Source organism: Electrona antarctica, assembly GCF_951216825.1.
Source record: "Electrona antarctica genome assembly, chromosome: 11".
NCBI lineage: Eukaryota > Metazoa > Chordata > Actinopteri > Myctophiformes > Myctophidae > Electrona > Electrona antarctica.
The window spans coordinates 15822346-15849926 of record NC_136792.1 but is presented as its reverse complement, the minus strand read 5'-3'; the positions used below and the strand labels follow the sequence as shown (position 1 = coordinate 15849926).

General features: G+C 42.6%; 1 protein-coding gene across 1 annotated transcript in view; it reads left to right on the top strand.

Moving 5' to 3' along the window:
- plch1 (phospholipase C, eta 1) overlaps positions 1 to 27581 on the top strand; it is a 65634-nt gene that overhangs the window by 25412 nt on the left and 12641 nt on the right. Inside the window, exons 3-14 of the mRNA XM_079513719.1 lie at positions 1418 to 1564; positions 4076 to 4344; positions 5060 to 5218; positions 7265 to 7435; positions 10493 to 10586; positions 12366 to 12569; positions 13698 to 13818; positions 16372 to 16543; positions 21253 to 21360; positions 23262 to 23414; positions 25406 to 25468; positions 27132 to 27229. Coding sequence (XP_079369845.1) covers positions 1418 to 1564; positions 4076 to 4344; positions 5060 to 5218; positions 7265 to 7435; positions 10493 to 10586; positions 12366 to 12569; positions 13698 to 13818; positions 16372 to 16543; positions 21253 to 21360; positions 23262 to 23414; positions 25406 to 25468; positions 27132 to 27229 — 1759 coding nt within the window. The remainder of the gene's footprint in view (positions 1 to 1417; positions 1565 to 4075; positions 4345 to 5059; positions 5219 to 7264; positions 7436 to 10492; positions 10587 to 12365; positions 12570 to 13697; positions 13819 to 16371; positions 16544 to 21252; positions 21361 to 23261; positions 23415 to 25405; positions 25469 to 27131; positions 27230 to 27581) is intronic.

The following is a 27581-nucleotide window of genomic DNA, read 5'->3' as shown; positions in this document are numbered from 1 at the left end:
CGTCAAATTAGTGCTATGAAAACTGATCGCATCGCTCTACAGCCTAGAGGCGCTTGTTGCGCAATTCTCGGTGTTGCACAACAGTAACACGTCATCGAAAATGTTCCGCTCTGTGTTCATTCTCGGGGGGAAGGTGAGCCTACGATTAAAAGTGCTCACTCTGTCCTGTAAGTCACCATAGAGTGGATGTGAGGGGTTAGCCAGCATGGAGATCAGTTTGTCCCTGATTCTCCTCTCTGTGACTGACTGCAGCCCCTCCATCCTGAGGCCCACCACAGAACTGCCCTTCTGTGTGATCTTGTTGAGCTTGTTCAGCTCCCAGGCCTTAATGCCCCCACCCCAGCATACCACTGCATAAAATAGAACGCTGGCTACAACGGACTGATAGAACTTGTGAGCCTCCTCAGGAGGTACAGTCAGCTCTGTCCCTTTTTGTAGACAGCCTCCGTGTTGTCTCTCCAATCCAGGTGTTTGGAGGTACCATAGAGCATAGACAGACAGTAATAGATTTAATTAATTAATATTATGGTCCAACTGAACATCAATCTGCACGCACGCACGCACGCACGCACGCACGCACACACGCACAAAGCCATCATGCCATCTCTCTGTTGTCATCCCCATTTAGTCCTGTCTTGCAATAACTGTCAGTGTGTCACACAGTGTCCCTGCATAGTTCTACACTTGCTTGTAATCTGTGCGGTCTCTGTCACACCTGTCAGATCAAATGCATAGTACCATGTCATTCGTATTCCAGTCTCCAGTATTCTCCACGTCGACTCTGCCAAATCCGTTTGTGCCTCCATCATTTCCTCTCCGACACACACACACACACACACACACACACACACACACACACACACACACACACACACACACACACACACACACACACACACACACACACACACACACACACACACACACACACAACTTCTGTATCTATCCCACAGAGCCCCCCTCTCGCCCTCTCTCCCTTCTGTCTCTCTTTCTCTCTTTTTCTCTCTCTTTTTCTATGGGGGCGGGGACACACACACCGGGCAGCAGTGGGACAACTAGACCTGTGTGTCAACACAGTGCACCTCTGTTGCGCTTTTTGGATCTTGACCCAGATCATCTGCTGGCTGCGCATCATTTGCGTGACACTGTGGCTTTGCTCGTTTTTTTTTTTTACAAATCCACACCCGATTTACAAATCCAGACACCTGCTCCAATCGAGCCAGCGAGTGTTCCTTATCGTGATTCTGACCTGTGTGTGTGTGTGTGTGTGTGTGTGTGTGTGTGTGTGTGTGTGTGTGTGTGTGTGTGTGTGTGTGTGTGTGTGTGTGTGTGTGTGTGTGTGTGTGTGTGTGTGTGTGTGTGTGTGTGTGTGTGTGTGTGTGTGTGTGTGTGTGTGTGTGTGTGTGTTCCCCCACAGTGGACCGATGCATGAGTGTGATGCAGTCGGGGACTCAGATGGTAAAGCTGAAGACTGGATCCAAAGGTCTGGTGAGACTCTTCTACCTGGATGAGCATCGTTCGTGCATTCGCTGGAAACCCTCCCGGAAGAGTGAGAAGGCCAAGAGTGAGTAGACAAGTGTGCACATATTTCAATTCTGAGCGTTCATTACATTCTCAGAGTTTAGGCTACCGGTAGTTAAACATTTAGTTTAACTACCGGTTAACTTTTTTTTTTTGGTAACACACCCTTTTTCATGTGGGAACAGTGGGATCGCATAATAATGAAATTGTAAATTGCCACTGTCTTTTTATGTTCATTTGTTTACATTCTTCATCACTATTGTTTTAGTAGATCAAGTTTATTATTGTTATGGCCACTACCCGCAACTTTTTTTTCTGTTTCTTTCTTTCTCTATTTATTTCCCCCTTTCTTGAAACTGCAATGATTTAACAAAGAATTCCACCCACTTTTTTACACCTACCTACATGTATGAATTTGTGATGTGACAATGAAGTTGAGTTGTGCGTGTATTGTATGTGTGTGTGTGTGTGTGTGTGTGTGTGTGTGTGTGTGTGTGTGTGTGTGTGTGTGTGTGTGTGTGTGTGTGTGTGTGTGTGTGTGTGTGTGCGTGACTGTGTGTGCGTGTGTGCGTGCGTGACGTGCATGCGTGTGTCAGATTGTACATTGTTGAAACGAGATAGGCCCTATAGTTCTTCTTTGCTTGGTCGTGTGGAGTAGTCTGGTCAGGATAAAAAAAATAAGGTCAACATATTGTTGGATCTATTTCTAGCTTAATCTCAGAGATTAGATGAGATTATGGAAAGGACAGAGAGTGTGATGGGAGAATGCTCATTTGATGCTGGGGAGTATAATGAAACTTACCCCTGCCTTTTTAGTAAATTGATGATACTGAGTTAAATATTCAATTGTACTGAACATTATCGTGCCTCATTGAAAGCAGAGGATACAGAAAACGTTGAGAAGGAAATGAGCGAGCAAGTACCAACTGAGCACATTTCTCAGATTGTATTCCGTTTGGCTATGATTGGCTTCCAAAGTTTTTTGGGGTGGCCGTTTTGCACAAAATTCACCTTATTGAATGCAGCACCCGATTGCTGGGAAACTTTGCACGCACATTTCCACTAGGCCATGGAAGAACGTCCATCCCAGATTTTTTAAATCTCATGGTGGTGCTACAACAGCTCCCACTTCACGTGCCCTATAACTCTTGAACCGTAGGTACAATCAACATATTTCTTTAACCTGGATTCCTTGCCAGATTAAATTTCCTGCCACAGTGTTCTTTCCTCAGTTCTCTCTGCCTGAGTACATAGTGGGGTCATATCTGATACTTCCGTGACCGGCCACGGAGAGCAAAGGTCCGTTTCTCAGTGGATTTATCATCTATGAAGATCAAAAAACAATTGAGCCCCCATGTACCTCGCAGAAATGTGGGGAAAATTCATGAGAGCCCCAAATCCATATGGCCACCATCAACAACCTGTTGTTGATGGAGGCACAATAATAAGGCAAAATTACCTCAAATTCATTCTGCTTTAAGTAGCATGTGACATGTCAAACTAGGGGCTTATCATGATTCTGAATCCATTCCAAGCATTAGTTTTGCACAAAAAACACTCCTTGGGCTAAAAACGGCCATAGCCACTTGCCCAAATGTGCCCAATTGTGCTCAAATGGGCTGACCTCATCACATTTGTGATGATGGCTATGGCCGTTTTTAGCCCAAGGAGTGTTTTTTGTGCAAAACTAATGCTTGGAATTAAAGCAGAAGCTACTTAAAGCAGAAGGTAATTTTGCAGCAGCAGCAGGTTGTTGATGGTGGCCATATGGATTTGGGGCTCTCATGAATTTTGCCCGCATTTCTGCGAGGTACATGGGGGCTCAATTTGTTTTTTAACCTTGATAGATGATGAATCCACTGAGAAACGGACCTTTGCTCTCCGCGGTCACGGAAGTATCAGATATGACCCCACTAACAGGGCTCTAGACCAGTGGTTCCCTTTTAGCCTGAGACCCAAAAGACAAATTTGATGTCTCCCCGGGACCCAAACCACTGAAAATAGAAGATCTACAAGCTTGTAAATCTGCTATTTTCACTTCTTCTAAGTATTTCCCCCCTTCTAATTAATGGATAAAAAAACAAAGAGGGGGGGAATTTGTTGAAAATATTTTGAAATATTTTGAAAAAATAATTATAAAGGGGTGTTTACTCGCGAATTGGTCCCAACCCACTGTTTTGGAAACAGTGCTTTTAGAGTCTAGATGGCCACCAAAATGAGTGTGCAAGTTAACATTTCACCTGATTGAAATGTGCAAGTACACAATGATAGGTTGGTCTGTCATTGCTTCATTCATATTTACTTATTTAGTGGCACCAATATACGTACGTACATGCGTGTAATCCACACCGAAGTCCACACCGACTTCAAGTTCGACACACACGTTCCACACCACCACAGGGAGTTCGGTGCCCGGCCTTGAGTCGGTCAGATACACGGTTGTCCAGAACCACCAGAAAAGGCTCTGGTCAGGCTTAATAGAAATACAAATGTTTTCTGTCCACATCATTCCACTCTTTGAACTAAAACTCTTAACACCCATTTCCTCCCTCAGTCACCATTGATTCACTATACAAAGTGACAGAAGGTCGTCAGTCAGACATCTTCCACCGACATGCAGAGGGCAGCTTTGACCCAGCGTGCTGCTTTACGGTGTACCACGGAAACCACATGGAGTCCCTGGACCTGGTGACCACCAACACTGAGGAAGCTAGGACCTGGGTTACCGGCCTGCGCTACCTAATGGCTGGAATCAGTGATGAGGACTTGTTGTCCAAACGGCAGCGCACACATGACCAATATCCTTTTATCACTAATAACTGTGTCTACGGTATGTGTGTGTCTCTGTCTCACTAAACTACTACTACTGTATGCTGATATGCATCATACTGCTTGTGCTCATATTGCAGCAGCTCAAAAACGCACATATTTTAAACCAAAACCTTCAACGACAACTATTAAATAATTTATAATATATATTTTTTAATAGTACAATATGGGACTATGGGATTAACATTCCACAAGGAACGAACCGTCACCAGACAATGGAAGACATACATGATGGGCATCACAGCAAAACAAGTTTCAGTTTCATTGACTATGTTTTGCAATTTGTCCAATTTGCACTATGCAATATGCCTTCATTACGCAGCTGGCGTTACTCCTAAACAATATTGTGCGGCAGCCTCACGCGTTAATCGTTATGCCGACTGCCTTACTTAATGTGTTAAGTGTTAATCTTGTGTAGATCGTATATCTGACACACCACATCACAAATAACAATTTTCGACTAGATTTGTCAGAGAGAGAGAGAGAGAGAGAGAGAGAGAGAGAGAGAGAAACATGACCAGCTTTCATAGATAGTTCTTTCACTATTAGTCTTCCGAGCATACAGTATACTATTCCGTTCTTACTTTACACACATGCTTGCACACATGCACACACACACAAACAAACACATAAACACGCACAAATGCACATCCAATCATATTTCATATACTGTGAATATACTTGGTACTCTCAATACACACACATACAGTATCCTACATTCCTTAACGTGTGTGTGACGTGGATGATGCAGACATTTGAGGAAGCTGATAAGAATGGTGATGGTCTCCTGAACATTGAGGAGATCTACCAGCTTCTCCACAAGCTGAATGTCAATCTCCCACGCAGGAAGGTCAAGCAAATGTTCCAGGTGCGTATAGTGAATTTCAAAGTGCTTGGAATATCTGCTCGCAAAACGACTTATCACATGCGATGGCCTCTTGGCTGTATTTTATAAATAGAAGTACATTCATACAATGTACAATACAATAAACATCTATTTATCATATCAAACAAATGTAAAACTAAATGTATGTTTGCATCTAGTTTTGACTCATGCACTTCCTTAATTTTTTCCCCCCACTAACCCTAAAACAGTTTCTTACACAGAGCTCTTGTGTTAATGTTCCATTTCATGTATGTTATATGACATTCAAATAAATGTGAGAGAAAGATTTCACATCTGTGACATTTTATTTGAAGGGTACGTTGTGACCTTCTATTTGAAGGGGGACTCGTACCTGACTGCTTTACTGATGGCTTGAGACACAACATTTTCATATAGAATATATTATAGAATATATCATCAATAACCAGGGCAGTCAGAAAGAGCCACCAATTAAATGTATTAAAGCACAGATATAAATATGTGACCTTACATGATTACTTAATACCCTGGATTTATTTGTATTACATTTGTCATGGACTCTCTCAGTGATTTTCCCTGCTCATAGTGTGTGGAGTCTGTCAGTGATCAAGCCCCTAAAGCCCATAGCACCCTCATTATAGTGTGAGTGTGATGGAGGCATTTGCTGGTATTATTAGATTTGGAAGGGAATGGAACAGTCTCTTGAGATCCAGCAGGTATTATGAAAACCTGGTTCCCAGGAAGCTGATAGTAGTCTGTCGGCACGATGGGAGGAGGGAGGAGAGTGCGACAGAGAAAGCCACAAAGAGAGATTGGCTACACATGTAATTACTCACAGCAAGGTGGTCCTTGGTTTGGAAATCTGGATGAGGTAGTGGTAAAACCCTCACTGACTGCAGGTATTATGTCTGTGGACAAACAAACACAAATGGCAGAGCTCACAGATGGGAAGCCACAAGCCAGGAATGGATTGTGTCCTCGTCACTGCACTATTAGTCTCGTGTAGCCACACAACTATTCCACAATCCGAATGCTACATAGGCTATAGAGTCTGGAACTACACCTACAAAAATCTGAGTAAAGAAGCTGCCATTTCTGTTCACGACAATTCTGCTAAGCAGCAAGCTATATATTATGCTTAGATGATTTCTATTTACCGCATAAATACATTTGTGCGACTGTAAAGACGAAACGGAAGTCGGGAGGAGGCTTGACTTCCGCTTTATTGCTTACTCATGACCAGAGCTTCCGTGCTCCAGACTGTATGACAGAAGCATTTGAAAATTGTGAGAGTCTGGCCATGCGAGACTACTGCACTAGTGATCCTTGCTTTAAGGATGTCGGGTGTAAAGAGTCAAGACGCAGCTGGTGACTCTGTTTCGGAGGAGGCATTTTGTCAAAATGACTCCTTTTACTGTAAACACGTTGACAGTAGAATGCATCAGCGGATGTGACCTTAATTAAGATATAGGATAAGACCTTTATTGATCCTGCGGGGGAAATTCAGTCGCCAGACACAGCAGTTAAGTTACAGGGCAAGAAAAAGCTGATTTGAAAGATTTGGGACAGAGATTCTGCTCTGGTCTCAAGGATATGTGTGTGTGCACAGTTTCACATGGATCGCCTGATTGGGCAACAGTGCCAGAGATTAGCTGTACACAGACGGGCGGACACACACACACAGACGGACGGACGGACGGACGGACGGACAGACAGGCATGGGCGAATACATAGTCTTGGCCACACCTTTGGCCTGGTGGAGATTGGGAACAGTTGTGTGTAATAGCAGACAGGAATACTACTATACTAAGCGCCACCCCCCCCCCCCCCCCACTTATCTCACGTCTAAAATATTTTTTTTGGCAAAGTTATGTTTAAATTTACATTTATGGATACGATTAAGCATTGTAAACCTGTTTCTAAATAGTCTATACACGTCTGCATGTTTTAATAGTGTGTGTCTTATGGGGCGTCCCCCCACTTCTAAAAGTATAGCACTACAACACTGATGTGGATTGTGATGTGTTGTTTTCTGGTGGTGATTTACAGGAAGCAGACACAGATGATCAGCAGGGCTCGCTGACCTATGAGGAGTTCTCCGTGTTCTACAGGATGATGTCACTGAGACGGGACCTGTTCCTGCTTCTGCTAGCGTACAGTGACAAGAAAGACCACCTCACAATTGAAGAGTTGGCTAACTTCCTGCGAACTGAACAAAAGGTCAGACCTGCTGTGGGTGTTGTAGTGTGGTGCACAAAGACAAGGTGATATAAAGAATGTCCTGCACATGTTTTGTTTTGTTTAGTTTAGTTTAGTTTAGTTTATTTGATCATCCTTCAGTTTCAGATACAATATTTAAAGACAATGAATGGTAGCTGTTACAAAAACAAAACAAAACAAAACATGAAGATGATCAAAAGGAGTAGGCAGAAGCTAAAAGCTTTTAAATGCCTATCCTACTTACAACAGAACATGATTCGTAATACTCATTACATTAACATTAACAGATTCACAAAACAAAAGTCAGATACGAGAATTCCACCCTACACCCCCCCCCCCCCCTCCCAGTGTCACCGTAGAGATCCACCTGGATCCATATGAGTTACATAGCACTATATAACCATTAGATTACACCTTATTATTGTTGTTATTATCCTTATTCACATTACCCTCATTACCAATGATCATTATAATTTGTGTTGTTGCTGAGTAATGTAATTTTGTTCACATTTTTAATGTTAACATAATTACAATAATATAAATTAATTAATTATTAATAATGACAGCACTAATGACTATCAATACTACCATCACCATCAATACCTGTACAAAATGTATCAGTTGATCATACAATAACGTCAACATCCACAATATACGTAATTTCACTATAGTATGCTGTATTTGGCCAAAAGGATTCGCTTGAGCAATTTTTTGAATTTGGAAAAGTTACTACTGTTTTTGACTTCCTCTGGTAGGCCATTCCAGATCTTAACCCCTCGGACAGAGATACACATACTCTTCCGAGTGGTCTTGGCACTGGGTTGTTGGAAATTTAAGTCTCCTCTCAACTCATACCCCCCTTCCCTATCCTTGAAATACGACAAGATAGTCTTGGGAATTAGTCTATTTCTTACTTTATAAATGATAAGAGCTGTTTTAAGTTCAACTAAATCAATAAACTTCAATGTATTAGACCTTTGTTTGTATGATCATAATACCCTACCTTATGCACTATTATTTCTTATGGCTCTCTTTTGTATTATGACAAGTGGCTGGAGGTTTCCTTTGTAAGTATTTCCCCAGACCTCCACACAATAAGATAGCTATGGTAATATTAGCGTATTGTATAATGTGAGCAGTGACTTATAATTTTATAAATACCTTGTTTTGCCTAGAACACCAACACTTCTTGCTATTTTGGACCGGATATACTTTATATGGGGTTTCCAGGTGAATTTGTGGTCAATTATTACTCCTGAAAAGGTGTTCTCATAGACTCTTTCAAATTTTACATTATCAATCTTTAATTCAACTAATGTGTTAGAATGTCTTTTTTTATTTCCAAAGATCATGAATTTAGTTTTTTTTTCCAGATTGAGTGATAGTTTATTAGTGTCAAACCACAGTTTCAGTTTTCCTAGTTCCGCTGAGACAACCTCCAATAGTTGTTGAAGGTTCTCCCCAGCACAAAAGATGTTGGTATCGTCGGCAAAAACAACATATTTCAGAATGCTTGAAACTTTGCATATGTCATTAATATATAATATAAATAGTTTAACATGTTAAAGGACCATACTAGTGGTCTGGCATGTCTGGCCCATTGACTACGATTCATTGTATACTTGCCATGCAGACCATTTTCTTTCTTCTTTTTAAGTGGTGCAACCACTTCCTTAAGTGACTATGTGTGTGGGCTGGCTGGCTGGGTGGGTGGCTGGCTGGGTGGGTGCGTCTGAGCACGAAAACAGCATGGTTGTTTTTCACCACCTGTGCGCAACCTAACACACACACAAACACACACGCACATATTAACAGTATATATGGTGATTTCGGGTGTGCCAGTACAGTACAGTACAGTACAGTACAGTACAGTACAGTACAGTACAGTACAGTACAGTACAGTACAGTACAGTACAGTACAGTACAGTACAGTACAGTACAGTACAGTACAGTACAGTGAAGGGTACAGTAGAGGGACCCCCACACGGTAACTCTGTAATTTCTCAACCGTTTCGGACGCGGGGTGGCTCGCCGGAATCGGGCCGGCACCCTGGGTGCGTTCATGTGGGTCTGGAACCCCCCCCCCCCACCCCAATCCCCCCCCCCCCGGGGACACCCACACGGAGTTGCACCACTTACTTCACACGGGTGTGATTTTTAATCCATCACACTAAATATCATTGCAGGGTTATTTCTTTATTCTCAAAAAATGTGCAACAGGGTTATTTCTTTGTCATGGTTACATTACTGTTGCATTAAAATGCAATTTACACTCTACACAGTTAAATACAAATCACCATATTTTGTAATGCAAAATGGAAACACTAGCTAATTTACACATTTAACTACTGCATCGAAAAGATAAAAATTGTCAAAACAATACGCACAGTATCACAGATTGATTGTAAAAGTCTAGCCATAATTAATCCCTGGAGAAAAGATTGAATGAGTTTTCAATTTGTGTTGAGTGAGCAGCAGTGGAGAGGGAGGGAGAATGGGCACAGGGTAATTCTCCTTTTCTCTAATTCTGTGTGAGAGGCACAGAAAAGAAAATGCGTTTGAGACACACTTGGCATACTCTATTTTCTGTTTTCCATTTTCTGCACACCTGGAGTTATGAAATACTGAGCATTATTTCTGTTTCTGTTTCCTTCTCTCCTTTGTCATAGAGTGTTTTAGTTTGGAGGCGTCTTCACATATTCTCAGCTATCTGTCTGTCTTGAGGAATCTGCTCCACTATGAGGATTAATCATGCATAAAATGGGCTTGTCTCTGGGGTGCCCATCCTCAGCTTCTCTTACCTCTCTCTTAAGACAGTTACATTTCTCTTTTCATAAAATGTTGTCATTTTTCTTTACGGATCCCCCTGCTGCATTTTAACACCATAGGCTTCTAGACACATTTCCATGTTTTATATAATTGGTTATTTATGTAACAACTGCACAAACCTGTAAAACAGACATATTTTTAGTGCTAGTTCATTCTGCCTTCAGGTAACACTTTGTAATATTTACTGAGATTGAAAGGTAAATATTTGGCCTTCTCCATTCCTCACAGATGACCAATGTGACACCAGAGTACTGTGCGGGCATCATTGACAAGTTTGAGATGTCAGAAGAGAACAAACACAATGGTGTTTTAGGGATTGAAGGTAATTATTTCACTTTACACTTCCTCTCATATTCTTGTTAAATCTCATCATCGCAACACCTGTCATTTTGGTTACTGTAATGATCATCGGTAACACCTCCATCATCAGTAACACCTTTATCATCTGTAACACTGACGGATGTCCCGATCACGTTTTTTTAGTTGCTCCTGATCCGATTCCGATCATTTGATTTCAAGTATCTGCCGATACTATTTTTTCCCGATGCCATATAACAATAGTATAATGTCAAAAATCGCAGACGATATCCAGTTTAATATCATGGTATGGATGTAATATTGATACTAGGGATGTCCCTATCACGTTTTGTTTGCTCCCAATCCGATTCCGATCATTTGAAAATTACGTGATCTGCTCCGATTTCTGATCACGTGATCGGATCAGGACAACCCTAGTAACGCCTCTATCATCGGTTCCTCTTACTGTAATGTTGCGTTCACGTGATTTCCTGGTTCCCATGTTTTCAGTGAGACTCAAATGGTGAATCATATGTTTTTAGTTTTAATTTCAAGTCGTCATTGGCAGTGAATGAGCTTTGTGTCTTTGTGTCAATACACTCATATAGTGTACAAATTGACCCAAATGGACCATGAATATGGAAATCTAGCATAGCACCAGAATGTGAGAGCTATGATTAAGGAGAGTGGTTAGAGAGGAAAAAACGGGGAGTATAATGAGAGCAGAGGGAGAGAGGAAATCACACTGTAACAGAGCAATGAGAGGGGGAAGTATGGGCAGCGTAGAGGGACGGGTGAGGCTAATCTTGTTCTTGGAGGAATGCAGACTAACCATATTAGTGTCTTTAGTTTAGTGTCTGTCTGTCCGTCTGTCCGTCCGTCCGTCCGTCCGTCCGTCCGTCCGTAGGTCCGTCTGTCTGTCTGTCTGTCTGTCTGTCTGACCGATCAGACCAGACACATCTGACTCCTGTCTTAGTTTAGACCAGTGTTTGCATGTCTGCGTGTGGCCGTGTGCATGTAGCCTGGCTAATAAGCCAGACTCAAATCACACTTCGGTCTGGCTTATTAGCCAGGCTAGTGTGCATGCACATGTGACATGTGGACATAGACAACCAATTACTAATGTGATGAGGGATGCACAATTAAATATTGTTGGATGTTCAGCACAGTCAATACTTATAACATTCAAAAGATTTATTTATTTATGTATTTATGTATTTATTTATTTATTTATTTATTTATTTATTTATTTATTTATTTATTTATTTATTTATTTATTTATTTATTTATTTATTTATTTATTTATTTATTTGTTTGTTTGTTTGTTTGTTTGTTTGTTTGTTTGTTTAGCTGCTGATGTGTTTTGGCATAGTGCTGACAAGTCTTCCGTGTATTTCTCAGTGAAATGTTTACATCACAAAGACACACTTGACACTTTAGACAAATAAATGTAAAAGTCTGAGTCTTTTTTCTCTCTCATTGACTATATATAGTCAATTATATATTTGTATTTATATTTATATTTATATGTATTGTTATTATTTGTTGAGGGGCGCTAGCCCGTCCTATGTCCAGCTTTGAGGGTTTGTGTATACACATTGTCCCAACACACACATTGAATGCCATTGATAATGAAGGGCCAGCTTTGAGTGTTTATGTAAACACAAACATTGAAGACGAAGGTCAGGACGCAAATTCTGATTGGCCTGAATGAGATGATGTATGATGATGATGTACAAAGATAAGAGCGCCCCTCACTTCACACAGGTGTGATTTTTAATATATGTATTTCGTGTTTCATCAGGTTTTACCAGTTTTATGCGCAGCCCCACATGCGATGTGTTTAACCCTTTGCACCATGACGTGAACCAAGACATGGAGCAACCTCTGTGTAACTACTTTATCGCCTCGTCTCACAACACTTACCTGACTGGAGACCAGCTCCTCTCGCATTCCAAGACTGACATGTATGCCTGGGTCCTTCAGTCTGGCTGCCGCTGTGTGGAAGGTATTAACATACATTTACATAACGTTTCCTTTCAGTTATATAAAATGTGCCAGCTGGTCCCTCTTACAATGGGAGCGAAGCTATTGTCAGACAGTGTTGATTTTGGCAGCAGATTTAGATTTTATTTTAGTCATAGGGCTCCATCTTCGTCGCCGCCGTTCCCCGCGACGCGACCCGCAAGTCAGCCGCTGCCCGGAAATTACAAGTATAGGAGCTTGCTCTGTCCCTTAATGGTATTGTGGTCCAGCGTCACCCGCTAACTATTATGCCGACACCGGTATTTGCGTCTAGAGGTGTGATCATGGGCGTTGCTTTCTCCTAAATTGCTATTTTGGTCACACATATTTCGGTATAGCGGCAGCACGAGTGAGACTTCAAGGCAGCAACACATCACTCTTCCATGGGCTATAGACCGTAAGGCTATGAAGCAATATAGCATTGGGCACAACAGGCAACGGATAAGGGATCTCCTAGAGGCAATGGCATGTGGCTCAGTGATTGGTTTAATTATTGTAACGCCCAAACCACACCAATGCATAATGTATCGGGCAACGGAGGTGTTTTAGGGATTTAGACAGTTAACCAAAATACCAACTTTAGTGGGGGAACACGCCTTCCCCACTGCTAAATCCCCAAATAGTGTATTTAGAATGCTCGAACGAAAATGGAGCCCATAGTCTTTTGAATATTTTAGTCATCTGAAATGTCTATTTTGATGCCGTCGTAATGGCAGATTTTTAGCTTGCCGAAAATAGCCGATCTACAAGGTAGCTCACAACGCGTCGCAGCCCGACGCGTTGTGTGCTTGTAGATCGGCTATTTTCAGCATGCAACCAGGTGTAAAATGACTTGTGTCTACTTATACTGGATCTCGTGTAGTCCACTAGTCCCTTTATAACATTTTAGTCTAGTTTTTATTTGTTGACAAAATTGTCAATATATTTAGTCTTTGTTTTAGTCATCATAGCTTAGTTTTAATTTAGTTTCCATTTAGTTTTCGTCAAAGAAAAAAAAATGTTTGTCGACTACCTAGTCGACAAACATTTTTCGTCCTAGTAGAAATAGAAATCAACACTGATCACAGAGATCAATCCTTATTGACCTCCTTCTCTTTTGACCTGTCTGTAGTGGACTGTTGGGATGGACCTGAAGGAGAACCCATGGTCCAACATGGATACACCTTAACGTCAAAGATTACTTTCAAGGCTGTCATAGAAACCATCAACAAATATGCCTTCATTACTAACCAGTAAGTAGTATATTCCTAATGCTGTGCAAAAGTTTTATTTAAATATCTATTGTTTTTATCTGGACTTTAACAACCAAGTGTAGCCTAGTTATTTCACAGCTCAAACAAAAAATGATATAATACCAGAGAGGATTGTGTAAGAATTCTTCCCTTTGATGGTATCTGAGGCCCTTGCTACACGAGGACGTCGCGGGCTGTTCCCCGCCTACGTTTGTGAACGATATAAAACTTTACTGCGTCTACATTGCGGTTATGTTAATTATGTACGATGTCTACAAGAGACCGGTGAACTGCTTCGTTTTCAATAGAAAGTTGTAGTACACATGGTCGGCCTGTAGATGGCCACCCAAAAAGTCTGTCTCACTCACACTCTCCAAGATTAGAGATTATATATACCTAGATTAGGTATAGCCTACGGTAGTTCTATTTGATGCAGAAACACAACATAATTGCCTTGATGCAAGTAACATTAACGGGTGTCAACGAGCACCAGCTGGACAGTGACACACAACAACACTTCAGCTGTGAACTGGAGTGACTGGAGTCACTTATGACTCACTTTTATGTGTTGTTTATGTTTTGTCAGCCAAGTTGGGGTCTGTTGAAGAGACGTGTTAATTCTTGGCTGTAATTAGTACCCATTACTGGGCCATCTGCTTTGTAGCAGTTAGTATGCCGCCTGAGGAGCCAGTGTCTTGTCGGCTTTAACAGCACCAAAACAAAGTAGTGGAGAATAGTGCAACTGCCCGCCGCCACAGGCTAGACACACTAGCAGTATGCATGCAGTACATATGTCAGTTTCCTTTTTTTACAGACGCATAATATATATATATACCCAAAATGCCCGTGTACAGGAAATAATTCCATTGTCCTGTGTAGTACTAGTAGTTAAAGCAAAACCACCGTCAAATCTGTGTTTTGTTGTGTGCAACTGACCGGCTCGCTTGGATGATGGATCTCTGTCTCTCTCTCCCTCTCTCTCTCTCTCTCTCTCTCTCTCTCCCTCTCCCCCCCCCCCCCCCCCCTCTCTCTCTCTCTCTCTCTCTCTCTCTCTCTCCCTCTCCCCCCCCCTCTCTCTCTCTCTCTCTCTCTCTCTCTCTCTCTCTCTCTCTCTCTCTCTCTCTCACTATGCTTATCACTCAATCTGACAAGCATACCATTTCTCCTGTCTCCATTTCCAACCTGCCGTTCAGCTGACATGAATTTTATCAGCACTGCCACCTGTAATAATAATGAATGGCTGCCAGTATGAATTGAATTGTTGTTACCCTCACACGTCACACAGACAAATTAAACAGCTCATTTAGTTTCAATATTCCATACAGGACGACAACCCGGGAGCTTTTCTTGTGTTGATCTGAAAATGGGCGACAGTGTGTGTTTGACTCTGGATGTCTGATTATCCCTGTTGTGTACCAGAGGGATTATGTTTGCTTATTATGTTGCATCTTATCCTGTGTGTGTTATTGTGCCTTTATTCTGGTGAGAGGGAACACTGACCTACAGTACATGTATGGTAGGATTAGGAGACTAAAGGGCTTGGTATACTTCGTTGTGTGTTGGTGAAATTGCTGGAGAATAAGATCAAATAGTGGATGAACTTCACTGAGCTTGTATATCTGCTCTTTTCAGTGTACGACGCCAGCAAGCAACTAAGTATAAATCTGGTTTAACGCTCATCAATGTGAGAGGAGGCATGAAAATGTTTTATGAGTCAATGCCTAATCTCAGATTTGAAGGAAATACGCTCTGCAACAGTTTTCCAGCCTGTGTGGTGATGAAATAGGATTTCTACCCCTGTCAAGATATCCATCACATTTTCAGTCCATGAATGTCATCCCTCTACTCTCTCTCCATGCATCCGTGCTCTCTGCATTTCCTGTCTCCATCTCTCCACTATGCTGCGACCCCGTTTTTCCCACCCAGTTTCGCACCAGTGAGGGGTGGGATGGGTGGGGGGCAAGGTGACGGCTCTAGTTACAGTTAGTCGTGAAAACTGCAATTTGATTAGACCAGAGACCATTTTTATGATTTTATCCACAATGAAAACATTCTCTGATGTAAATGAGTTCTAATGTTTTAGTTATTTCAAATATGCTACTGGCTGTATTCTTCTTGGAAAAATATAAAAGGAAAGGCTATATTATATAATATAGCCTTTTCCTATGGAAAGGCTATATACGAAGCATAGCGTAAATTTACGAGAAATTCAAAGCTTCAACACCAAAGTAGTAGTAGTTGTGAATTAGCAAACTGGACATTTGGACTGAATGTTTCCTTTATCCTCATGTTGGGCTTCTGTTTTCGCCAAAGTTTTTATTTGGGTTGTTTCATAAGCGCAGCTCCGTTGTGCTTCACGTTCCACACAGCCGTCTGCCTTGACTTCTGTGTGTGCTGACTGCTGTGGGCCCGGTGTGGGCTAGCCCCTCCCACCCCTCACTGGTGAGAAACTGGGTAGGAAAAACGGGGTCGCCTATCGCTGTCAATTAAATACTTAACACACACACAAACACAAAAGTGTGTGTAACTTTGGCAAAAATGTGTTTTCTTCAGGTATCCAGTGATCCTCTCTATAGAGAACCACTGTACTGTCCTGCAGCAGAAGAAGATAGCTCAATATCTCAGAGAGATCCTGGGAGATAAGCTGGACCTGAATGACGTACTAAACAGAGACTCCAAAACATTACCCAGCCCTCACAGCCTGCAGGGCAAGATACTCATAAAGGTAAGAGGAGCTCATTTTGGTTTGTGTGTGCCTGACATAAGCTACACTTTGGACATGAAACCAATGGATTTGGGACATAAAATGTCATGAAATTAATATATATAGAGATATTTCGTCTGATCAAAATTCGAGGTTTGCTTTTGTATACATGCCACAAAACATCTGCCATGAAGCATCTGCATTCCTTGTGTTTCTCTACTCATTGTATTCAGGGTTTCTCTTTAATTTGTCACCTGTCTATATGGATGCATTCAAGGGAAATTCTCTTGTGTGTCTTCATGCTTTGAGTACATAGAATACAATTAGTTGTTAAGAGGATTTTGTTTTGGTATGACTGTGAAACATTGCATTTATAGGCACATATGGTCAATGAGTCAAAAACATGTTTGAATACTCTGGTTTGCATGTCTCTGTAGGCAGGCTCTCAAAATTGTTTGAAATTGCAGATCTTATTATCTCTCCATATTATGTTTGTGCTGTCTATTTGTCTGTGATGATGAGAACGCAGGTTGGGAAAAAAGAAAGTAACGCTGCATATACACTGACACCACGCTAGACAGGAACGCCCAAAAACGTCACATCCGGTTTTAGCCTGGGGTAAGAATTTTCTATGGCTGCCAATGCAATTTGGTCTAATCCTTAATCACATACGGACAAACATCTATGCCGATGCTATCTAACTTGCGGAGGTAGCGTGCCTTGTCCACGGGCAACAGATCTTTCAACGTATGGCATTGCAAATACGTTTAATAATCGCTACTCTGCTCAATATTGTTTTGAAAATGCCGCAAATTGCATTGCAGTGAACGAGCGCAAATCACAACTTCCCCCGGTGGTGGGCGGAGTCACAGTTTGAGGCGCTGTTTACGCGCCGTGGTGTCAGTGTATGGAAGAATGTAATCTTTGGCAATTAACGAAGGGAGAGAATTAAGGAAGAATTGCACAGGCAGAATGAAACTAGGCCATTGTATAAGTCATGGAGGTGGTGCTAAAACTGTTGCAATGACAGGCAGACACTGCTGGGATTCTGTGCAGGACACACATGGAGTTATTCATATACACAAGCTAGATAAGCAGACCAGGGTTTGCATGGGGAGACTCGGCACACATCATTATCCACCAGCACAGGCAGATCAGTCTATTCATGGAGAGAGAGAGAGAGAGATAGAGAGAGAGGGAGAGGGAGAGGGAGAGAGAGAGAGAGAGAGAGAGAGAGAGAGAGAGGGAGAGAGAGGGAGAGGGAGAGGGAAAAGGAGAGGGAGAGGGAGAGGGAAAAGGAGAGGGAGAGGGAGAGGGAGAGAGAGAGGTTTGAGGTAGATGGGGGGGGAGGCATTGCATTGGTGCACAGGCAGCACAGCATGCAGACTTATTGGATTCCTTTATATGATGTCGGCCAGATCAAATCTCCCCATGTCCCATGTCTGTGCTGTGATGGAAGGTAACATTGTTCCTCCAGAGGAGTACATTCACATTGCCCCCTCCTCAGTCAAGTCCCTCAAGGTGAAAGAGCATCATTGATTTCCTATTTAAGAAATACCTTTAGGCTCCTCAAACTCTTATTATCTCCTTTTCGCCTCCTCTCCTGAGCATAGAGCTTTTATCCTTGCTCGCTGCATGAGACAAATGAGCCTTGGGTGGGGGTGAGGGCCTGGGATTGTGGGATATCGATGGGGAGAGGTAGAAGGCAGGGTGCATTCAGTGGGCAGGAGTTGGAGTGGAGCTACAGCTGTGATGTGGGTCGTCTTCATCTGGACTGGAGCTCAGGGCTCCCAGAGTGAGGATCAGTCAGAGAACCCTCCCTCCCACGCACACGTCTTCCCAGTGGCTTTGCTAATGGGCTCCCACTTTTCTGAAAGAGCTGCTTAGAGAGTCACTCTGGGAATCTATAAGACTGGAGTGTGAGTGAGTGTGAGTGTGAGTGTGAGTGTGAGTGTGAGTGTGAGTGTGTGTGTGTGTGTGTGTGTGTGCGTGTGCGTGTGCGTGTGCGTGTGTGTGTGTGTGTGTGACATAAGTGGCTTTAACTCATGCTTGTAAACGTGGGAAAAGAGACGCACAGTGAACTTGAAAGGAGATAACTAGTGTATGTGAGACAGTGAGAGAGAGAGAGAGAGAGAGAGAAAGAGTAATGCAAATTATGCAAGTAATTGTAGATTGGGATTCACTCCCCACAGTCCCCGGGGTTTTGCTCGCTGTGTGAACGGTTCAAAGAAGCGAGTTGTGTGTCATTTCAGCACTCAAGGATGCAATCCACAAGCATCTCGAGATATCAGGCAGGTTTCATATCTAGAGCTGTTGGCGACTGCCAGTCAATAAGTCATGCAGTATGAAATGTGTTGTGACCAGCATACAGAGCAGCTTTCTTGGTTCATTGTGTTGTGTAAATGAGATTTACACGTAAATGAGACTATTTAATCAGACTGTCACAGGCAGAAACGTAGATAGATGGATTGATATATGAAGCTTTTTTGATCCACGTGGGGATATTATGGTGTTATAAATATTGGTAAATCTGATGATATTATTGTAGACAGTGTTAAGTTGCTAGTTGCTATAGTTGGAATCAGCACCACCACAAAACATGTACGTTCTGACACTGCGCTCCTGCACTGTTGCAGGGTTTGTATGGGTTGCAGGTTCAGTGAGAGCATATAATTTCTTTGTCACATACTCTAGTAGCCTGCATTAATATTCATCATTTCAGAATGATACTTATCGTCAAGATAATTTATCCGAGGTGGGGTTGGCGAAAGGGCCTTTTTGTGTGGAGTTTGCATGTTCTCCCTGTGTCCCCTAGGCTAGGTACCCTCACAAAAAAAATGTGCAGTAATCCTGTTCTCTAAACTACCTTCCCCTGGTCAGCCGGGGCGCCTGATGGAGGGGAAATGAATTGGTCGGAATAACGTGTTCCTTCCACGTGCTAGGCCGGGGAAACCTCCCTTTAGGTGAAAAGAAGCAGCTTGGACTCCTCATGCATACACTCCCCCCCCCCCCCCCCAGGTTGGCAGAGGAAGTGTAGCGCCCAGGATTACATTAGATAATTGACACTGGGTGAAAAAATGGGTTGCAAAATCATAAAATAAAAATAAAAAGATAAACCATTTATTGCTCCTGTGATACTACAGACAAGAATAACACAGAATCTGATATCCCCCCGATATAGAGCCTAAAATACATGTACATAACATTGAATCCTTCAAGGGCATAAAAAATACACACAGATATATATAACATCATATAATCCACATCAAATGATTTGGTCATATTTGTGATGTCATCAATGTATAATTCCTCCCTCTCTTCAGTCTTCAGTTCCAAATTTGCATTTCCACTTTGTTTACAATGTCCGCCATTGTTAATTTTCCAAGCTGGCATGGAATGGAAACAAGCCTGTGTTTATCTAGCATCAGTATTACAATGACTCAAATATTAAATAAGTTGCATTATATCAGCACCCCCACCACCTCAGGACGTTTGTGGTACTGCAGCTAAAACAGCTTCAGAAGCAAAAAAGAAATGCCATGGACTGGTTATATCAGAGTGGTGATTGAGGCTCAAACCATTAGAAATAAGTTTGAGGGACATAGACAATATGATATTAAATATTAAAAACTGTTCTAAAATTCATGTTATAGCTGCTTTAATGAACTTGCAGGCGAGTTCCTACGGCACCACATGTGCAGGCGTGCATTAATGACGATAAAGAACACCCTCTCGTGTAATATCGCTTAAATTATGCATGTTTCCGTGACCAAGCAGACGTTGGAGAATTGGAGATGCAGAAATTGAACAGAAATAGTTTGATCCCCAAGGGAAATTACAATTGCTCTTGCTCGTAATACAAATAACACCAAAAAATAAAAAATATATATTGCACATCTGTCTATTGCGTCCTGTTATCTTGCAGTGTGTGATATCCCCTGTCACGGTGTCACCGATATGTCATATAGTCGGGAAACCACAATGACTTGACAGCTGATAAGGAGTTGTGTAGTGTGAACTGCGGAGCGTTCTTGGCTTTCTGACAAATTTGAAAATCGTGCCGTGTCTAGGGGGCATACAGTGTGTGTGTGTGTGTGTGTGTGTGTGTGTGTGTGTGTGTGTGTGTGTGTGTGTGTGTGTGTGTGTGTGTGTGTGTGTGTGTGTGTGTGTGTGTGTGTGTGTGTGTGTGTGTGTGTGTGTGTGTGTGTGTGTGTGTGTGTGTGTGTGTGTGTGTGTTATGCAGTCATGACACACATGTCAGTGTGCATATGTGTAAGATATGGGAGGGAGGGGACATGTGTATGTGAGAAGACTTAAGGTCAATACACGCCCCTTCTGACGTGGGAAAGGATCAGCTTCGCTCGGGTATTCCGAACTAGTTTGGAGAGTCAGGGGCATCCATGCAAATCCGAAATCAGAAGTTCTGAATGATGCCAAAATGTAGTTATTTTGGCATCATGCCATATAGAAAGGGGGGAGACCTTTCTGGGAGACCTTTCCAAGTGTGAGGTGAATTCGATTGAGACAATGCAATTCTCTCTTTAATAGCCTCCCCTCCCCCTCTGTCTGTCTGTCTGTCTGTCTGTCTGTCTGTCTGTCTGTCTGTCTGTCTGTCTGTCTGTCTGTCTGTCTGTCTGTCTGTCTGTCTGTCTGTCTGTCTGTCTGTCTGTCTGACTGACTGACTGACTGACTGACTGACTGACTGACTGTCTCTGTCTCTCTCTCCCCAGGGGAAACGTCTTAATCCCTATCTGTCTGCAGATGCAGAGGAAGGGGAAGTGTCAGACGACGACAGCGCTGATGAAATTGAGGATGACTTTAAACTGAAGCACAGTAATGTAAGGAGTGGACGCACGCACGCACGCACGCACACACACACACACACACACACACACACACACACACACACACACACACACACACACACACACACACACGTGTGAGCCTAGTGGTGTGCCGTGAGGATATTACAAGTGGGCCCCAACTAATTGACAAAACACTAAGATAATATAACAATAATATAAAACTTACATGGTATTTTTTTGCTTTACAACTTCGACTATCGATAAATAAGAACTTAATGGTAGTTCCATTTATCCAATCCCGAACACTTAATAAACATGCCCTGAAAATGCACACATCCCACCTATCTGACCACTTACTGCCATGTCGAGTGGTCAGACCGCGATCACTTTTGAGATTTTGAAGTGGGCCCGAATCCAAGAAAGGTTGAGAATTACTGGTCTAGTTGAATTTCTTCATTTGGACTGGAATATCGTCATGTTTGAGAAGCAAATACTTCCCACCACACGCAAGTAATGGATAGATAATTGCATCGTAATGGCATTGCTGTTCTAGATGCAATAGCTGCACTAATTAGGTTGTAATGTTGCTGCACACATCTTTGCTACATCATGCGTGTAGTAATGTTTCATGCTAATCAATGCTTAATGGGGCAGTCAAACATTTTGTCACAGTGAATAGAAGATGACGGCATTAAAATAGTTACGTAGTTCAAAAGACAGCATAATGTCATGGCTTGTTTATTGCATCTTTTTTATAATGGCAGACAGCAGAAACTACTGTATGATCTATAGATCACTGCTAAACTTCAGCATCGTTTTAGAGCTTATTATTATTAGCTGCTTATTTATTCCCCAATTTCTTGAAGCCATGAAAGCCAGAATTACCCTTTTATTGTGCAATTTTATACTGGAATACTGGAATACAGGGCTTAATCTTCCACAACCTTTATGCTTGCTGTTAACAAAAGGCTACAGAAATCATATTTGTTGTTTGCGCAAATTCTGGCAAGGACTTCTCGTTTGGATCCTTCATCGGACACGATGGCACTTCATTTAATATCGATATAAGAATGCCTCGCTATTTTCCATTTTTGGAAGCGCTCCGGTTTCTAGGCACGGTTGCTAGGCCCTCGCCTGCACTGGAGTTGCACACGCAACTCCCATATAGCTTCTGTATTAGCCACGGCTTTCCATGCTCTATTCTCTGAAACTACACCGCTGTCCGTGGTGTTGATCAGATTGGTGATGTTCGGAGGTCATTTCAGATTTTCCGGTGATCGTGGAATATGGCGTTTTCTGGAGCAAGGATGGACCTCGCCTTAGCTCACTAGCATTGGCGCTATTGGTATTAGCATCCAAGATGGCGACAAACCAGACGCGCGCCATACAAAAAATACTCAAAATACTCATCATGTGGCACCCAAGGGCCACCACTTTTGTCCACCAGGTGGCACTCATTGTGTTAAAGCAGTAAGCGTTAAGCAGGCTACAGGACATAATGCCAGTGACATAATGAGATGTGGAAGAAAGGCAAAGTGATACTTTTTATGCTTAAATATTGTTTTAGGAAAGTCTTCCATTTGTCATTGAAAGTGTGAATTACGTGTGGGGTTACAGACCCCTATCATTTAGCTGGGGACCCCCTGGATCTCCCTCAAGGACCCCTGAGGGTCCCCGGACCCCACTTTGGGAACCACTGCCATAGATAGATCTATCTATAGATTCATGCATCTCTGTCTTTCATCACTGCAAATTAATTATTTCTCTGTTTCTTCTCTTCTCTTCTCTTCTCTTCTCTTCTCTTCTCTTCTCTTCTCTTCTCTTCTCTTCTCTTCTCTTCTCTTCTCTTCTCTTCTCTTCTCTTCTCTTCTCTTCTCTTCTCTTCTCTTCTCTTCTCTTCTCTTCTCTTCTCTTCTCTTCTCTTCCCAACACAGAATGGCCATCACCAGGTAGAGTCTCACATCAGAAATAAATTGGACTCCCTGCTGAAGGAGTCTCAGATCGGGGACAAGGAAGACACTGACAGCTTCTCTATCCAAGCTCTGCTGCAGGCCACCAATCAGGGACTTCAGAAGAACATCCGGCAGGTACGCACGCCCTCAAGAAGCACCTTGACTCCACTACAAACAGAAGACACACATACTTCTTAATTCCCCATTGTGTATCCATCCAAGTGTCCGGTTTAGATGATTAGTGAAAGGTTGTAAACTGGACATTTGGCTGTGTTTCCGTGGTTCCACTGCAGACCTAAGCGCAGATCAGTGGCGTGCACAGACATTTAGAGGGGCAGGTGCTCAAGTGAAAAAAGGGCACCTTGTGCAGCACGTGAAACCGGCCGGTTGCCTTAATAGTGTGAGATTTATAGATTATGGGGCCTAAATAATATATTAGAAGCTTTTCATCAAGAATTGATCAATGTCACCATGGTCCACATACTGGTCCACATAGAGCGTTGCAGTCCCGCCCCCTCGAGAGACCCGGAAAAGAAACCCCCGTTCATTTTCCTCATAGACTTTTCAGAAAGTATTTATTTAAAGACGTTTACGCCGCGGACAAAGCCAACTCTTGTCGTGACAAATCCTGACAACAAAGAATTAGAAAGTAGAAAAAAAAGGCAGGTTACAACACTTTTTTTGTTGTTTTTCTTCTTTGTAATTATTTGTTTGGTCTAAAATATTGTGTTTGTTGTCATGATTTGTCACGACTCGAGTTGGCTTCGTACGACGCTTAAAAGGTCTTTAAATAAATACTTTTTGAAATGTCTATATGGGAAAAATGCATTGGGATTCATTTCCTGGGCCTGGCGTCGTCATGAAAGGGGGCGGGACTGCAACGCTCTATACTGTACAGGACTAGTAGCATGCCAAAGTTTGTGCTATTGCCATTGAGAATGCATTGGGCGTTTAAGTTAAATAACTCAGAAACTACAAATCATTTCAAAGTAAAAAGTTGTGTCTCCACAGTAAGCTGAATTATAAATGTGTGAATAGAGTTTCTAGGTGAAAGACATTTTTGACGTGCCATAGAGCTGCCATTGAGCCCCATTATACATTTCTCAAATTTGAAAGCACTATATTTCTAAAACTATGAAACATTTCAAAGATTTATTTTCAGGCAAACATGTCCACCGTAAGATGAACCTAAATAGGTTTGAATGGGGTTTCTAGGTGTAAGTATGTAGGACTAGTAGCATGCCAAAGTTTGTGCTATTGCCATTGAGAATGCATTGGGCGTTTAGGTTAAATAACTCAGAAACTACAAATCATTTCAAAGTAAAAAGTTCCAGCATGTGTCTCCACAGTAAGCTGAATTATAAAATGTGTGAATAGAGTTTCTAGGTGTAAGTATGTAGGACTAGTAGCATGCCAAAGTTTGTGCTATTGCCATTGAGAATGCATTGGGCGTTTAGGTTAAATAACTCAGAAACTACAAATCACGCACGCACGCACGCACGCACGCACGCACGCACGCACGCACGCACGCACGCACGCACGCACGCACGCACGCACACAAACAGACACAACCACAACATGGACAGCCAGTGTGCATGTGCACAAAACACTGAAAAACAGACCAAAAAGCAATGAGAAACTGAACATCTTGCAGTATTACTTAATATTTAATTTCCCTGCCTGCCTTTCATGCTATTCATAGAAGCTTGAGTTTCCTGACATCCATTTTAATGCAGTAGTGTTGCTCATTGAGTGTCCCTGTTGCATTTTCATTCTAACTTACTGTTCACCCTCTCACCCCATTCTGTCTATCAAACTCTCACACACTCCGCTTCTTTTTCCCTCTCTCGTAAACCCTGTCACTGTCCCTATTTCTGCTTGTCAATATCTCTATCTAAATATATCTGCTCTTTTCCTCATTGCTCCCTCTATTTCCAGCTCTTCCTCTCTCACCTATTTGTTGCACATGTTGCAGCCCCTGCAGCAAAGTGGAGATTCAGGATTTAGTGTTTCACAGAGGACTGATGTGCTTTAATAGATCCACACACACATGCACCCGCACGGATGGATCCACCATGCATGATGCACATACGAACAGTTTATAACCTTGTTTTCATTTTATCCAGAATTCTAAAGTGGCTCTGAAGAAATCCCACAGCAGATCCTTCCTCACAACGCTTAAACAGAAGGTAAGTCTGTGAACATGTGAACATGTGACCAAGGGTTGTTTCATTTGTATTTGTATTTTGGAATAATATCTAACTTTTTTAATCAAATTAAAGTAGTGGTGTGTTATAAATTAACATTATAACACAGCCATTGTAAGGGTGGGTACCCAGTATTCAATCTCACAAACTTGGAAAGAAAGTCAATAAAACACCATCACAAGTCGAAAGCAACAGTATTTTGTGGTGCGTGGGATTACAATTGAACACAGTCTTTATCCGCTCATTTTTATTTATTTATTTTTATCCCACGATTTTGCAACCCATTTTTCCCCCACTGTCAATTATCTAATGTAATCCTGGGCGCTACAATTCCTCTGCCAACCTGGGGAGAACAACGGACTGACCTCATGCTTCCTTCAATGGATGAGGAGTCCGAGCCGCTTCTTTTCACCTGACAGAGGGGAGTTTCCCCGGCCAGACGTAGTGCGTGGAAGGAACACGTTATTCCGACCAGTTCCTTTCCCCTCCATCAGGCGCCCTGGCTGACCAGTACAGGGGGAGGTAGTTTAGAGATTACTGCATGTTTTTTGTGAGGGTACCTACTCTAGCTAGGGGACACGGGGAGAACATGCAAACTCCACACACTTTATCCGCTCATTGAAATAGGGTCAGTTATCAACATGTTGCACTTGTTAGTTTGTTCTCCTCACATCCCCTCGTGCCCAAGCCAGATTATTATTCCTCTTTTATCACATGATGATGACCTTTCTTTTGCATCACATTCCCTCGACCTGTGTTCCATTCTTTCTACCCGCACTTTCTTTCACGCTTCCCTCTTTCTATTTTGTATCCTTGTATCATGTGTGTGTGTGTGTGTGTGTGTGTGTGTGTGTGTGTGTGTGTGTGTGTGTGTGTGTGTGTGTGTGTGTGTGTGTGTGTGTGTGTGTGTGTGTGTGTGTGTGTGTGTGTGTGTGTGTGTGTGTGTGTGTGTGTGCGTGCGTGCGTGCGTGCGTGCGTGCGTGCGTGCGTGCGTGCGTGCGTGCGTGCGTGCGTGCGTGCGTGCGTGCGTGCGTGCGTGCGTGCGTGCGTGCGTGCGTGCGTGCGTGCGTGCGTGCGTGCGTGCGTGTGCAACCTTTTGACAAGCAACCCAAGGCCTGTAATTACTGTGACCACAGTCTCATCCTCCCCTCAACTCCATTTAAGCTTTAATGGAGATGCTGCTACTCCTGTCAAAGTAACAAATGGTGCACCAGTACAGTACACACATATTGCCAAGCCCACACTATATATCTGCACTAAACACGCACACTCACAAGCACGCACACACGCACACAAGCAATGATGTTCTCAATGAAGGATACACACTGTTCTTTTAAGGATGTGGTTCATGTTGGTATGTGGGAAGAATCATTCATGTGTATGTAATGTATGTAGAGCCTGTGTGGGCAGGATTTGTGTGCACTTGTCACTATTACTGTTAATGTAGGATTCATTCATGTCTAAGTTTTTTTAATGGTATTGTATGAATTATGAATTAATATTACAATATAGGTAGGTATGTATTGACTTTTGTTTAATCAAACTTGCAGTATATATGCAGTAGTATGCTTTATAATCAAAGTATATTGAGTATTTGGTTACATTTGCACATTGCTCTTTTTTCCCCGTTTGCTCCCCTCTGCAGAGGCACTCCAAGTCCAGGCTAGCATGCCATACATCGGAGGAGCAGGACGAAGATTTTGAGGAAACCTCTGTCCACGAGTCTGGAAGCCAGTTCAGCAGGTGGGTTTTCAGTCTTCTTGATCCAAACACAGGCCCCTGGGCTGACACTGTCATTGGCTGGGTTTCCCAAAGCGATTTCAGCTCATGCATAGCTTACACAGCTGCGTAAGAGCCACCTAAGGTACTGCATGGAGCAAACCCGTTTCCCAAAAGCCCTTTGAGCCTACGCAGTATCTTCATTAGTAGCAGCTGGTTGTCAAGAGCACGGCGTTACGTGTGTTCTTAACTGGCACTACTTAAGGCCTCCTGGAAGAAGTAACTTAGAAGCAAACCCGTTTCCCAAAAGCCTTCTTAGCCTAAGTAGTACTATCGTACGCAGCATTTTAAAAGAGGGACCTGGAGCGCTCGTAAC